The following is a 15,421-nucleotide window of genomic DNA, read 5'->3' as shown; positions in this document are numbered from 1 at the left end:
TGTAAATTAGTGTGTGATTGAATTAATCTGAATGAAGTGATGAATTCGGCACAAGACTCCACTGTTTTAACTTAGTCATAAACTTTTTTTCCCCAGCGTTTCCAGCTCTTCTTCAGACCTTGTTCATCTTGGTAAATGCTAAAGCACCCTGGCTCTTTTTTAAAAATGTGCACATATCAAGATTAAGGTTTGTTTAATATCTAGAGTTTTGATAGTTGTTCATTTTTACTTTTCCCCACATTTCGCTTCTTGTTAAGTATCTGCACATTAAAATGAGTGTCATTAAACATTTATTTTGCCTTAAGCACAAATCATAGCAGCTCCACATTCAGTGGACCAAACCACTCGTAACATTTCAATGAACACCGTTATTGCGTGTTAAGTTACAGAGACAACAGGCATTTCTATTGAGTGGAATGTCAATATTTTATTAAGATGACTCCAACTTATTTGGAAACACATTAATCTTATCAAAACAAACAAACAAATGAGTTGTTGCCATAATCAGTGCATGTAGTTACCACAATAAACTTTTCTGGCTGAAAAATAAAACAATGCAGGTCAAATTTTATTGTAAATTTCTTCCCCATTTCTAAGCAAATGTTTGACTTGAAATATTTAATCAATTGTAAAGCAACTTTAAACAAACGCTGACTGACTTCTGAACAGACAAGGGCCACTGAGTGATTCCAAAGTGTAAAAAAACCTCCCACAACCACTGCATTACAGTCATCTTTTGGCCCTCAGACCCCGACAAAGTGAGTTCCCCAATAACAGAACAGAAACAGTCCAAGTCCCTGCATGAAGACTCAAGCCATCACGACATTCATTTCCACTCTTCACACCACAAGTTCACTTCCAGTCTTATTTTCTCTTCCCCACTGGCATTCTGTATTAGTCAGACTTCTCCTTCTCTTTCATGTGGAGGAAAACTACGCTGAAGACAAAGAGTCCAGCCATCATGGAGAAGACACTGGCATAGTATGGGTAGGCTGAGGGGATGAAGCGCTCATACTGGGTGTGCTGCAGAGGACGCACCGATACCTACGGTGGAGAAACACAACTGGATTAGTTAGCAAGCCATACAGCACATCAACTAATAGGTTACTATGTTACTATTACAACAAATGATTGATAAAAGAACAGAGGTAGTAACCAGGATGATTAATTGAGCAATACTTTCAATTTTTACCATTTCTATACATTTATCTTATAGTAAATAAACTCAACATGACTCAGTCTTTAGGAGGGAACTTCTGATGAACTTGCCTGAGTGGAGGAGTAGAGATGTGTATATCCTAGTCGGTTATAGTCCACTTTGAACTGGAAGACTCCATACACATCAGGCAGCTTGAACTGGACACTGTATTTACCTCCTAGTTGAACAACAATGGAACATTTATCATAAATGCAGTTTGTAAATATGACGAGAATATGAAGTCAATCCTGCCAAACATTATAAAAACAATACATGTAGGTTGTAAACAAGACGTAAATGAATGTAAATATATTCTATAATACAATACCATACCATTTTTCTTGAGATAAGTCCGGACGAAGGGATCGATCCTCACAAACTCAAGCTGGATATCATCTCCGTCGAATGGGATCCAACGGCCCTCGGACAACATCTCAATGACAATGCTGTATTCCTGCATGAAAAGGGTTTACAGTGATTGAGCGACACTGCATTAAAAACAAATATCTTCACGGTGATGATAACAAACAGACAACAAGACCCACCACGAGGTCGGTGATGGTGTATGCTGTGGGGGCGTCGGTCTCCCCCACGCGATGATGGGTAACAGCTCCCACTCTGAGGACTCCAGCCTCCTTGAACACCCAGCGAGACAGAGCCTCGGCCAGCTCCATGTTCCCTGTCCGCTCGTGCCTGAAAAAGCCCACAAGGACAGGGAACACTGACATCTGTAACCAACTATATTGTAACCAAATCTAATATCAGTGACTAGTTATTACAATCTTACATTTTAAGGCTGTTTTCCACCTACAGATTAGCTTTAGGAGGTCAAACGCACTAAACTGCAAACTCAGTGGAACACATTCTAAGCATCTAAACTTGCAGAAATCTGCAGTAAATGTGTTTGAACTTGTAACATTCACATGGAAGAAAAACAAGCCAGGCCATCACTGACAGGAGTACCTCTGTGAACCTGGTGTGGCTTTCTGCACTGCAGAGTTGAAGAAGGCATCGCTGAAGAAGTCCAAGGAGCCACTAAACACCACTCTGGCATTGTTTCGAGCCTGGAGCCCAGCGATCAGCAGGGTGTTCTTGCCAACAGCGTGGGGGTACTACAGCATTTAAAAAAAAAACAAAACAAAACAAAACAACAACAACATTAAAAAAGTAAAATTAACTTAGTACCTCCTGTTCCCAAACGGTCATGGCCAATAGCTGCCCCTCCCTGAGCGTGGTTGTGCATGAGGTTTGGTCCTGTTAAAAGGGGTGATACCGAGAAGTTTTTCTTCTCACTATCAAGTGTTTGCTCATAGCAGGTCTTCTGATTGTTGGAGCTTTCCTCTTCACAATACAATATAAAATGCCTTGAGGTGACTGTTGTTGTGATTTGATTCTCTCTATAAATAAAATCAAATTGAAGTGAACTGAATATCCATTCAGGCTAATAATAGTTATACAAGGATCTCAACTCAACTTGTTTATTATTGGACTCTACCAGCGTAATTTTGCGTTAAAAATAGTTGAAAATAATCCTTAATCATCTCATACTGGGCTTGGTGCTGCCCTGTGGTTCATTCTGCCTGAACAAAGCAGTTTTAGCTCCACCCTTTGTTCTGAAACTTTGACCACGTTATACATCGCGGAGAAAATGAGGTAGTGCACAATAAGCTTGTCTTTTTCTTCCAAAAGCATTACTACACAATTTTAATTTTAAAGGGCTACTTATCATGCCCGGGACAGTTTGTCCTGAATAAATCATAATTCATTACCTGACATTATCATGACATGTCAACAGTATTACCTGTGAGATGGGTCTGTCAGGGAAAAAGGAGTAGGAGGTGGAGGACCCAGTAAGGATGTCCAGGACAAGAGGGTTGTCTGGGTCTGCCACCATGCTGGAAGAAGTGAGCCACATTCAATATATTTTCCACTGAGCATGGGAGTTAATCTTTTACAATGACTAAAAATCTAACAACACTATCTGTTACATCTTCTGACACAAGTCTCTGCTCCAGCTAAAAGGATGAATTTATCATTTATTACACATCAGCGTGAAAATCACTGTGCTTACCCGACACCCTTGAATAAAACAGGTTTCTTGGTGGGTTTGCCGACAATAGTGGGAGCTTTCAGCAGGTTCTCTGGGTCAGCGACAATCAGGGTATGCTGGAGTTACAAAAGATCACAAATTACAACAACATAACAAAACATAAAATGGCAGCTGTGTAAAGGCCAAGCCATTTACCTCTCCAGGATCAGACACATCATAGTTGTGATGATCAATGACGGCAGTCTTTTCCTCGTCAAACTCAATGCCACACTCACTGCCCAGCTCCCTCAGAGGGTCGCCTGTGAAACAAGAACAAAACAAAAATACTTGAATGATCATACTTAAACATTTCAAATAATATATGACTTGAACAAACACTGTTATAAATCAACTGACCGATGTCTGAACTTGCAGCAACCAGGACATTGCCCCCACCGTCAATGAAGGATGTAATAGTCTCCACATTTATATTTCCACCAAAGTCTGCGGATGACAAAAAAGTGTTTACCTTCAGGAAGAAATCACCTGCCACAATTTATTTATTTTTTGTTTTAACGCTGCGAAACTCACCTTCAACTGATGGTGAGAAGATAATTAAGTGGTCATACAGGAACTGGCCATATTTGATCAGCGACAGGGAGGGATCATCAGCGGTCTTGAAGGTGAGGTCAAATCCATGGTCTGAAGAAGACAGATGCATTATAATTAACAGTAACAATGCTGCACTAAGGCTAAAGTTTTAACACAGTGGTTTTTGAAAATTAGGACATGTTTACTACAACAGGATACAGCAAAGGTGTGCAAGCTCTGATGTTATCTCTAACAAAAGCATGCAATATCCCCGAGTATTACAAAAAGTTGTATCTTCAGACAAAACGTTTTGTTTTACATGTCTTCTTAAAACAGTAATAACCCAAACTGTATGAACTCCTCTTTTGAAGACTGTTGCCTAATCAGGAAAGTGGATTTCTCCCACTACTGTACCTACCAGCAAACCAGAAGAGCAGAGGAGCGGAAATGCAAATATGCACGGAAATGCATAGTATTATTTAAATAATTTTAACAACAACAGCATCGAGCACATCTTCATCTATATTATTATATTACACTGAGTTGTAAGAGGCTCAAATTACGTTAGGACCGCGAACACATTCCAGCTAAGCTAATGTTAGCATTCTTGCTATCGTGCATCAATTTCTGGTCTAGCAGCGGCTTTTTGTTAGCTGCCAAAAACTTGCTGATGCCCGGTAAACGAGGCATATATACGACTGCATAGCAGAGTAAGTAAAGCTGCAAAAAAATAGTATTATCATACTGACCTGCCAGACTGCGGAAGAAGATTGAATGGGTGTCTTTGATGTTGAGGTTGTCCAGCAGCACCAACGTCTTACCGTCAGCCAAAGCACAATGCAGCACGGAGGCTAACGACAGCAATAAAAGGACGCTATGGTCCAAAAGCTTGAACCGCCTCATTAACACCGTTCCGGTTCGTTTTTTGGACGATGATAAAGAACCGGACCGGTTCGTCTGCATGACTGCTGTCAGCGCCGCCATTTTGCTGCAGAAGTCGACGTCAGCGTTAGCAGTTGACTAAACTCTGACCCTAAGAGGCAGCCAATCACAGAGCGGAACGCGTCGCTCTGACTGCCAGTCAACCAATAGCGTGAGAGCTTCATTGTAAGCCTGGCAAACAGGTAAGTCCAGGCATCGAAATATAAATATGCACATTTTTACTGAATATTTACAACAAAAACGGCGTTTAAACGACTTAAAGGATTATGCCTTTCAGCTGTCATTTAAGTTATTTCTGTTTTTAAATAATAAGCAAGGCACATAAGCCTTTGTTATTCTTTTTATTTATTTTTAGTAAAAACAAGAGCACAACACAAGCAGTGGCAATTCTTTATTGAGCTGATGGCATCTTCCAGTAAAAGTAGTATTAGGGGTTATATCCATTCTGCAGACAAATTAATGACACAAAAATCAATAGTGACACAAAAATGTCTTGTGACATTTGTCAGTTTGTCGTCACTGTACACAAGTCTAATCTTTTCAGAGGTAACATGACAAATATACAAATATTATCCAAACACAAGATTTACAACACCTTGCTTCTGTAAAAAGGCATCAAGTGTCCTTTACTTTAGTTTAGTACTCATATATGTTCATGTAGATAGCCTTTGAGTAACATTCTCTGCATGAAAATACTTTAAGTACAAGAAAAATATTTTGGATGTTTAAAGAAAATGATTATATTATTATTTCATCATAAAAATGGGAAAAATATCACATAGAATTCTTTTCTTTAAGTTATACTGGGTAAGACAGACTTTAAAATGTTTTATATAATGGACGAAGCACAGTCCTACACTGAAGTCTAAAAATAAACTACACAAAGTAGCATAACCGCCTCTCAACGTTTACAAAAACTACTAGATCTCACCTTGTTTGCTGAAAACAGGACATGATTACTGATCACAAATCTGGAAAGAATTTTTTTTCAGGAACAGTGTCTGTTATGAATCCAGTTCATATTTAACAAAACTCATAAACACACTTCATTTCTTACTTCTCCTTATACAGTATAAATCTCATTTCATTTACAAGCAAAATGACACACACTTTAAACAAATCTGCCCCACTACGACTGCCTCTCACACTCCATCTCCTGCTCCTTGTCCTCCTCTACATCTTTTTCATATGTTTTGATCTCAGTGGTGGTCTCCACCTGTCCATTCTCCACCTTCTCCTGAACTTCCTGTTCTGATTCTTCTTGTTCTTGCGCCTCTCCAATCATCCCGTCCTCTGTTTCTCCCTCTCCAACCTGAGCACGGAAGATTAGCTCTCCTTCGTGGATGACCTGTTCGGGTGTGGGTTGCCATGTTGCAGTGGAATCCCCCTCGGCAGTGGTGGCTGCGGTGTACTGGTAGAAGTCGGAATCTGCCTGAAACATGACCAGGGCTTGAGCTGTGTGGATGCGTACGTGCTGAGCTAAGGAGCTGGCATCCAAGAATTTATCGCCACACGAATCACAAGCATACAAAATCTGCGTGTTGGGATCTGAGAAGAGAAGAAGGTTTCATGAACAAACGAACCATTTTTCAATCTGTGTCCTGTTCTGTGTAAGAAAAAGGAACTGGCTTCTGATGAAGTTTACGGTACTGTTTACAGTACTGTAATAATACTTCTCATTGAGACCATTTAGATGGTTATGCAAGTAGCTGTGTACTTCAAAATCTGTCTCACATACTCATACGTACATATTCAGCTTCTTTTACTGATTATTGTTTTCAGAGTCAATAAATGGACTTCAGCTTATAAGCGTAACACTCCATACTGCTACTCCCCCAAACCATGTCTGATATTTTGTTGTCATTCATAACTAGGGATGGGTATCGTTTAGGTTTTATCCGATACCGGTGCCAAATCGGTACTTTTGAAACGGTGCCGGTGCTCAAACGGTGCTCAAACCGGTGCTTAAAGACTGGAGAACACAAAATTGGTCCAAAAACCTCTCATGTTCAGCTGGTTTTTTGTAAAAAGATAACAATGTTAGCCTTTTCTGCAGCTATGGGGCATATATGGTATCACTCTTGGCTGGAAGCAGTGCTTAATCAATGGGAAAAAACACAAACTTTGTCCAAAACCTCTCATGTTTAACTGTTTTCCACTTTTTCTTTGGTCATTTTAGGCCTTTTTGGCCAGGGTGAAGGGAGTATCTGCCATCAAACAAGAGGACAGCCGCATGTAGCTATGATGATGTTTGCTAGTTCACCTTACATGCATTAATGTAATAAGGTGGTTAGCCTACTAAACGTAAATTACACACGAACAACATGAAGCTACTCACGCAGAGAAGAACGGCAGCTGCTGCTGCCATCATCATCCGTCATCATTTCTGCTACACTGACAGGGCTAGGGGCCAGGACTCTCCTCTTCGTGTTTTTGGGGGATATTGCTAACTCCGGGTCCGATAACAGGCAACCCACGCACAGTAGATGTGCTCGGTGTGAGGTCTCGCAGCAAGCTATCATACGGCGCATTTCTGGGCTTTTAAAAAAAACGCTATGCGTCGCCGGGTGTTTCATCGGATTTGAGGTGTTACCTCCTTTGACAGTATCACAGTATCAGCTTAAAGCACTTGTTGCTGCTGAGCTTGCATATTTTGCTGTGAAGTACAGCCAGACTTTTGACCGCTTCGCCTTGGACATTTTTAATCTGTAGCTCTGCTCTAAAAGAACGCACGTACCTGGACCCGCCTACTATCCTCGGAAACGTAAAATTATTGGCTAGAAGTGTATCACAGCTCAGGAAAAAAAAGCACCGAAATAAAGCACCGAAATGTGCGCTGCTTTTCAGTCTGGTTACTACCGTTTATGTCAGAACCGGTGCCATCATGGCACCGGACACCGGTACCCATCCCTATTCATAACATTACATGTTTTTATAATGCCAGGTCTTACCTGCTTCTTGCACTTTCTCCACGGCCTTGGTGATTTCAGCTTTCAGAGCTTCGGTCTCATCTGCAGAAACCGAAGCAGCCACTGGAACTACTGTTAACAGACACAAACATTGTCACCGTCTGTGCCTCACAGCCATCTACAAACATCTGTGTTGTTGATTACATTCTAGCCTTGAAGATGTAGTCTGACCTGTCAGCTGAGCTACAGAACTGGCCGCCAGGGCCTCTGTCGCCAGTGTGACGATGTCCTCCGTGGTGACGGTGACGATGTTGATCTCGCTGTCAGAGGTGCATGGCCCCGCTCCTCCATCACCCAACTCGTCTGAGCTTCCCTCTGACACCACCAGCCGCTTCATGCCGGCCTTGCCTTGGTGCACAGTCTTGACGTGAGAGCGCAGATTGTCCACGCGATTGAACCCCCGACCACATTTATCGCACAGGAACGGCTTCTCTCCTGAGACAACAAAACAAAGATAAGTAGTCAATTGACGGTGAAAGATCAGAGTTCTGCTGGATGGATACAAATGTGGTGGGAAACAGAGACTTAGCTGCTCAACAGGTGAACCCTCACTCTCCCAAAAAAAAGCCTTGTAACAAATTTGTTCTTCACCTGTGTGAATGATGATGTGCTTTGACAGGTCTCCCACATTAACAAATGCCTTGTTGCACATCTGACACTTGTGCGGGCGGACGTTGTCGTGATGGCGAATGTGATTGGCCAGTTGACTAGACTGCACAAACCTGCACAAAAACATATATATGATATTTCCTCTCATCTACTTTACTGACACATTTATTCATTTTGTTCATAAGAAAATAATCTTTTAAACAGTATTTTAATCTCTAATTTGGTCAATCTCAGTACTCTCACTATCATTTGAATGAACTATAACAGGTCACTGTTACTTGACCTTTGAGAATGACCACAAATCTATATTATCTTCAATTCTCATTACCGCCTACACAGGTCAAAACCTCTAAACTACACTTAATATTCCCCTCTCAAACATCCCTGTTAAATAATGCCAGTTTCTATACCTCAGCTACAAGTGAGTTTGAAACCTGAGCCTATCATTGCAGCACTGTGCCGTGCTGACCTTTTACCACAGCGATCGCAGACGTAGGGCTTCTCTCCCGTGTGCTGGCGGACATGAGCGATGAGGGAGCTGGCCTGAGTGAAAGCTTTACCACAGATAATACAGACACAGGGCTTCTCTCCTGCAACATATAAATAACTGTTTCACTATCGTGGGAAGTAGATAATATTCACACAGGGATTCAGATGGAAGAATGAAAATAAGTTCCCCAGAATCCCCAGAGTACCTGTATGGATGCGCTCATGCCGCTGCAGAGCTCCGGGATCACTGAAAGCTCTCTGGCAGTGCCCGCAGACGTACGGTTTCTCCCCGCTGTGAACCCGCAGGTGCCTCTTCAGATTCCCTAAAAAGCAGGTATTAGTACACACAGATTAGACCAAATGGCTCAAAGAAGAAAAACAATTCTACATAGTAACACACCAACTAAAAGCAATTAAATAATTTTGTTCATGTATGGTCTAACTATTGGATATCACACTTTATTTTAATAGTATTTATCATTATTTTAATATTATTAGTGATATTATAATTATTACTGAATCTCTAAATATAACATTTGTTGTACTTGCATGCAGTTTAATGGGTTTTTTGTATATCCCAAACCATTTTCAAACTGAATAACACTGACTAACACTACCTACTAACGGAAAGGAGCAAAGTAGGTTTCTGTTAGTAAGTACAAAAATAAATAAATAAATAAAATAACAAATCAATGGTGTATGTTTTGATATTTTTTTGGTCCTTAATTTCTCTCAAGATCAATATGACAGGTAGAATTTGTATTCATGAAGAAACAGAGAGCGTTTTATTCACTGTGACAATAAAAATGCAGGGAGAAAAAAAGCAACATTGTTATTACTTCTTTTTTTACCTGAAGTGGTAAACTGCTTGCCACATTCTTTGCACTTGAGAGGCCCGTCTGTAATGTGGATTTTTAAATGAGCTTTTAGATTCCCAACCTAACGAGGAAACACAAAACAACAAAAATGTTCCTTAAATGACACTTAAGTATATGCGCGCTCAACCGGGGTGACAGCCAAGCCAGTATGACTTTAGTTAAGTCTCTCTGGCGCAGGTTTGGATAGAACTAGGGATCTAGCCTGGGGAACCTTACTGTATCCATGCCCTGCAGAGGATTTGTACCCTGACCTGTTGTTCTAAAGAGAGTCGTGTTGTTTTTCTCCTATCTCCCTTCCCTCACCCACATCCAGCTGCAAAAGCGGGTGTGGAAGGTAAAGTCCAAAGTGGTCTAAGTGGTAACCCCCAAACTGTAAGAGTGGTACCAGCACATTTCAGGCACATCATCAGAGGCTTCTGTCCAGACTCATAAGACTCACGGGCCTCAGGAAGAGGACCCTAGTTTGAGGAACACACACATATCATTCCCAAGGGGTTTGAGGCAGAGTTATATATATATACATATACAAACAGTGAATATTACTATCCAGCTAAGATTTTTCAATTAAAAATAGTGTTGCCTGGAATCATGTTATTCATTCATCGTGTTTATATTTGTCCACAGAAAAGCCAAACCTTTCCAAGGGTACCTGGTTGAAGCGTTTGTCGCAGTGTGGACACTTGTTGCCCTTCTCTGTGTCATGTGTCTCCAGATGTCGCATCTTGGCCGTGGGGTCAGAGAAAGCCTTCTCGCAGTAGTCGCAGTGGTATGGCTTCTCGCCGCTGTGCACCAGCTGGTGGCGCTTCAGATTGCCCGAAGTGGTGAAAAGCTTGCCACAAACTTCACAGCTGTACCGCGCTTCCCCTGTGTGACGTTTGCGATGCAGGTTGAGCAGACTGATCTGACGGTAGCTCTTTCCGCAAGTAGAGCAGCAGTACGGCTTCAGGGGGCTAGGAGTCAACGACAGCTCACTTTAATTAAGCCCTCTGCAGAAGTATGCAAAGATACACTAAATGAATATGAAAAGGAAAAGGAAAAGCCATCCACCTGTGTGTTTTCTCATGGGCTTTACAAGCTGCGGGGTCAGAGAAAGCCTTGTTGCAGTCCCGGCACCTGAAGGGCTTCTCTCCAGTGTGAATACGCATGTGCCTCTTGAAATTGCCCGTGTGGGTGAATTTCTTCCCGCAGTCCTAAAAAGAGGAAAATATATCGTGAAGCCTTTTAATGCAAAGATATGCATGCAAATGTGACCAACATTTGCATAAAAGCATCTATGATGCCCAGCTTTTCATGAAAGCTCCCAGCATTGACATTTATATCTTCAGAGCCTGCAGACCAGAGCAGGAAAAGCAGGCACAGCGCAACTTAGGCCGTCCCACAAATCCCTCACCTCACATTTGTGTGTCACGGAGCTGTAAGGCTTTGATTCAGATCGGCTGCTCATGCACGCTGACTGAGCTTGTCTTCCATCTCTCTCGCTGCTTGGGCTGTCTCCTTCCATTTGCTGACTTATCTCGTCATCCTCCTCTCCATCCTCGTTATCATCAATATCATCAGCCTCCACATCGCCGGTCTCCAAAGAGTGTTCTTCCTGCCCTTCAGCCACCCCTGCTGGCTCTGCCACCTTATTATCAGTTTTTGCCTGTGATGGGGCTTCATCCTCTGAGTCATTGTCTGGGAGAACAAGAGCAGAAAAGCTCTGAAAATGACAAACTGTCTACAGCTTTGACGGGGAATAGCAATGACTTTTTGAGATATGGGATTACTGGCTTCATCGGTCTGTTAAAGTGATGACATTCTTTACATCAGACAGAGGTCACTCTTACGTTAATGTTCCCCACTGCGTCTTCCAGACATACCAGCTACAACTGAGGCAACAACTAGCACCATCAGCAATGAAACAAATACAAGAAGCAGGTTTGCTGCAACCTTTAAAGAAATGTGTTTATTCTAATACAAAGCAAATGCTCTAAATCCTATTAGATTAATGTGAAATGACTGCGTGTTTGAAAGGTGCTGAAGAAATATACATGTTTTTAATCACATTTCTGGCATTTTAAACGGAATGTGAAAATGCGGAAAACAGCACTCGGATAATCATTCGAGCACTAATCAACCTGAATCTAGAGGTGTTTTTAAATGACTTCGCTTTTCCTGCCTCTGCACAGAGTTTGTCCAGTGGGAAGCTTAAACGAAAGGGGCATTGCATAAGTTCCTTCAGGACAGAGCGCTCACCAGGTGGGAAGTTTCGTCGAGGTGGTTTTCTGATTCTCCTCCCGCGGGAGCTCATATAAGGCGAACTGCCAGCAGATTTTAACGGTGATTCTAATAAAAACAATAAAATAAAAAACGAAAACACTTCTTTGTTAAGCCATCACAATCATTTGTGTTCTTTCCATTGAATTTAACTCTTGATTTTAAACATTTATGTATGTATTTATTTATATAACCTATCGTTTCTTAAAAACATTAATAATGGATAAAATAATATATCAAGATATCAAATGCCATCAAATAAAAAGCTACTAGCATCATGTGGATCCTTTCAAACTTTAAACATGCTAGCATACATCATAATTAAATAACTGAAAAGACTTTCTATGAATATGTATTTACTCAGTATGTAGTCGGCATCAGCGGTGTCGTCCTGGAAGGCGGGTGCGTCTAATGCACCACTTTCTTCCTTGTTCTTGACAGACGTCTTCTTTTGAGTCAGAAGGTGGGACGTTTTTGGGGGTCGTCCGCGGCCTGTGTGGGTTCTAGTGGGTTTCGGCTGAGAAACAGGCTCCTGTGTTTTGGCAGAAAGCTCTTCCTCTAAAATGTCCTGACTTTGAATGGTCTCTTTATCCTCTGTGGGAATGCTACGAGGGCACTCCTCGGCTTGTGATGCCAAATCTGACAGCTGACTGTCAGTTTCCTCTTTCTGCTCTCCTTCACCTGTTTTTTCATCTGGTGTGTTAAAGACAGAATTAAAATCAAATCAAATCGAAATTATCAGGAGCAACATTTCACACATTAGAATGCAGAATCAATGACGACTGTGTTCCATTTTCAACAAACTGAATGCCAATAAGAACAGATAAAGAACCATGTTATGAGCTCAACAAAACAACAATCGGGTAAATATGTATTAATTACTTTTCATTTATCTTTTTTAATGTAGAACAGCATCTGTTAGGACTACTGCCAAACATGGACACAGCAGAAATACACGTTTGTCATCATGCTATGAAAAGTGACGGTAAAATTGGTTGACAAATTTAATACAAAGCAACCTGATGATTCATTTGAAGAATCAAGGCATGGACGAATTAGCTGAGGGCAATGACAATTTATCTGAAATAAAGAAAAAAAGGGTACAGACACGAGTATTCACCGAGGACCTGACTCACCAACAGCAAAATCCAGTGTTATGACGGACGGGGCTGGATTTGACAACGACTGGTACGCAGAACACGCATTCACGATTTCTTGCATCTGTAAAAAGTGAGCTACCGACAGCACGTCTTCTACATTCTGCAGATTTAAAGTCAGCTTTGCAGTGTACATAAAATCCAGGACCTGACCCAAGCCTGAAACGACATTCATCAAAACAACACATCCAGTTAGACAGCAGAGACGAGGCAGAGATAGGGTAGAGCACATAACCTGACGGGGACCGACCTGCTGCATTGCTAATGTCCAGATGTACCACATCCTTCTGGTCCAGAAAGAGGGTGCGGAAGTACACGCTGCAGGCAGCCAGCACAGCCTTGTGGGCCTTGAAGTCCACACCGTCCACGACAAAGGTGCAGTCACACAGCAGGCCCTGCTTGCGCTGCCGGTTAAGCTGCTCCAGAACTTTCCCACTGTGCCACGGGAACTCCATCGTCCTGAAGGACAAGCTCTGTGGATAAAACGGATGAAATGTGGAGCACGAGGAAGCTTGAAAAGGCTGTGATGGTCAGGTTAAATCTGTGTCTGCATTCTTCACCTCTGATATAATTATGCATCCTCCGACAGCATAGTAGTTTTATTATTGACTGACTGCGGTCAGTCAATATTAGGGGATGATTGCTTTCAGAAAAATAGATGTATCAGCCTTAAAACTAAACCTATACATTACAAATTAATATAAGTCAACAGAAATAAGATATAATGAGCTATAATGAAGTATAAATTCTGTGTCTAGACTATATGTCACATTACACCATTACATTATTTATTATCCTTATTTAAAACTGGAAAGTTGTGTTCATTTTAATTTCACAATTACCCCTTTTACAATGTATCAGCACAGAGATGTATTAAAGTTAGCGTCCAACAAGCTAAATCAGTTTTTTAACTGTGTATGTGTTGTTTCACAAGCAGTTTTAATAACAGCAATTGTATTCCTCACACTAATTTGTGTCTTCCTTTGGACTATAACCACGGCTATCATTGTTAACTAAAACTAAACAAAAGCTAAAACTAGCTTTGAAAAATATTCTAGTTAGATAAATAAAAATAAAACCTAGACCATGAAAAGGGGTAAACTAACTAAAACTATTTTTGGAATTTGGAAAATAACAGAGGAAACATAAATAAATATGGTATGTGTTAATCTGTTAGAATTTTGGCACAAACTGGTTGATGAGGTAAAATTTTGGCTCTGGCATTTGGCATAAGTAATAACCAATAGCAAAATGAAAACTGAAACCAATAAAAACTAAACTAATATAATAAAATCTAAACTAAATTATTATTAATAATAACAGTAATAAAACTATAATAATTATAGCAACGCTGCCACTGGTAATGTCTAAGTACTTTGTTTCAGTTGTTATGTTAGATAATGACATCTCCTCCAGACTCACAACTGTCCCATGGGACGCAACCTATGAACCAAACTTCACAAACATGTTGCGTGTGTGTTTTTAAGGACAAAAACGGCGTTTTGAAAATCAACCACTCAAAATGACTGCTAGCTTAAATCCGAAATGCAACGCGAAAGATGCTAAAGGCCAACTAAACCGCGAGATACGACATTAACGCAAGGATGAAGCGTAATCTCGTGTCCCGCTGGCTGTGCAGCTATTTTTAATTCTCTCTTCTTTTTCTTTTTTTTAACTTGAACGTCAGTTTCTCCACAAGTTTTGACAGCGTGGTTTGACGGTGCAATATATCGATTGCAATTCCTCAATCCTTGCAGCTTTGTTATCAGGGATTAATTTAGCATGCCTACATGCGTGTGGTGAGGGAACAAGATGGCGGAGCTGCGAGTCCGGCCTCCCCTCTTGTTGTTTCCACAGCTAGCCTGTTCTTTTCGGTTTTTTAAGAAGCGCCATTTTAACAGAAACCAACTTCCGATTTACCTCCTTGTTATCTCGTCTTCACTCGGGCTTGAAACTGCTGGTCCAAGCGGTCTTACGGAGTTTTTGGCTCAGATGGGAAAAACGAACCCAATCGAGTTTTTCGGTGATCGATCATACCCCGCTCACTCCATCCAACGCCATCTTCCTCTCTCTGATCGATTGATAGGGACCGGCCGGATGTATCGCTGGAGCACGCGCAGTGGGAACCAATGTTTTGCCGACAGAGGCCACGCGGTGTCGCGATACACCCAAGTTACATAATGTGCAAAGCTGATACCTTCATAACACAGTGGAGCTAAAATGGATTTGTAATAGAATAGTTTGTCATTACAGGCACGTGTAGTGTGTAAATAAGCGCTCTAAGTCTAACTTAATAATCACAA

At 41.2% G+C, this 15,421-nt stretch overlaps 2 protein-coding genes across 2 annotated transcripts; both read right to left on the bottom strand.

Annotated features, from left to right (window-relative positions):
• Positions 1 to 277: 277 nt before the first annotated feature.
• On the bottom strand, positions 278 to 4,841 carry ddost (dolichyl-diphosphooligosaccharide--protein glycosyltransferase subunit (non-catalytic)). Its single transcript, XM_082518244.1, has 11 exons — positions 4,568 to 4,841; positions 3,819 to 3,929; positions 3,645 to 3,731; positions 3,444 to 3,547; positions 3,270 to 3,364; positions 3,000 to 3,093; positions 2,162 to 2,310; positions 1,744 to 1,891; positions 1,532 to 1,652; positions 1,270 to 1,376; positions 278 to 1,044 (listed from the first exon to the last, which is right to left on the bottom strand). The coding sequence occupies exons 1-11, from the start codon at positions 4,800 to 4,802 to the stop codon at positions 895 to 897; spliced, it is 1,401 nt and encodes a 466-aa protein (XP_082374370.1). The 5' UTR covers positions 4,803 to 4,841; the 3' UTR covers positions 278 to 894.
• Positions 4,842 to 5,087: 246 nt separating this feature from the next.
• zbtb17 (zinc finger and BTB domain containing 17) lies at positions 5,088 to 15,240 on the bottom strand. Its single transcript, XM_082518003.1, has 15 exons — positions 15,039 to 15,240; positions 13,369 to 13,591; positions 13,098 to 13,277; positions 12,322 to 12,654; positions 11,941 to 12,030; positions 11,096 to 11,379; positions 10,753 to 10,895; positions 10,355 to 10,655; positions 9,679 to 9,766; positions 9,034 to 9,150; positions 8,808 to 8,928; positions 8,321 to 8,451; positions 7,901 to 8,164; positions 7,712 to 7,801; positions 5,088 to 6,308 (listed from the first exon to the last, which is right to left on the bottom strand). The coding sequence occupies exons 2-15, from the start codon at positions 13,571 to 13,573 to the stop codon at positions 5,890 to 5,892; spliced, it is 2,766 nt and encodes a 921-aa protein (XP_082374129.1). The 5' UTR covers positions 13,574 to 13,591; positions 15,039 to 15,240; the 3' UTR covers positions 5,088 to 5,889.
• Between the last annotated feature and the right edge of the window lie 181 nt (positions 15,241 to 15,421).

This window comes from Aulonocara stuartgranti (genome assembly GCF_965226115.1).
Source record: "Aulonocara stuartgranti genome assembly, chromosome: 20".
In the NCBI taxonomy this organism is placed as follows: Eukaryota; Metazoa; Chordata; class Actinopteri; order Cichliformes; family Cichlidae; genus Aulonocara; species Aulonocara stuartgranti.
Note: the sequence above shows the minus strand (reverse complement) of the source record. Positions and strands in the feature narration are given on the sequence as shown.

Coding starts and splice junctions, on each gene's coding strand:
- ddost (XM_082518244.1), bottom strand. CDS start 4,802: ATGGCGGCGCTGACAGCAGTCATGCAGACGAACCGGTCCGGTTCTTTA. Junction 3,094..3,269: donor GTTTTATTCAAGGGTGTCGG/GTAAGCACAGTG, acceptor CACTTCTTCCAG/CATGGTGGCAGACCCAGACA. Junction 1,045..1,269: donor ATCTCTACTCCTCCACTCAG/GCAAGTTCATCA, acceptor TCTCCACCGTAG/GTATCGGTGCGTCCTCTGCA.
- zbtb17 (XM_082518003.1), bottom strand. CDS start 13,573: ATGGAGTTCCCGTGGCACAGTGGGAAAGTTCTGGAGCAGCTTAACCGG. Junction 8,165..8,320: donor GCACATCATCATTCACACAG/GTGAAGAACAAA, acceptor TTGTTGTCTCAG/GAGAGAAGCCGTTCCTGTGC. Junction 6,309..7,711: donor GGAGAAAGTGCAAGAAGCAG/GTAAGACCTGGC, acceptor TTCTCTTCTCAG/ATCCCAACACGCAGATTTTG.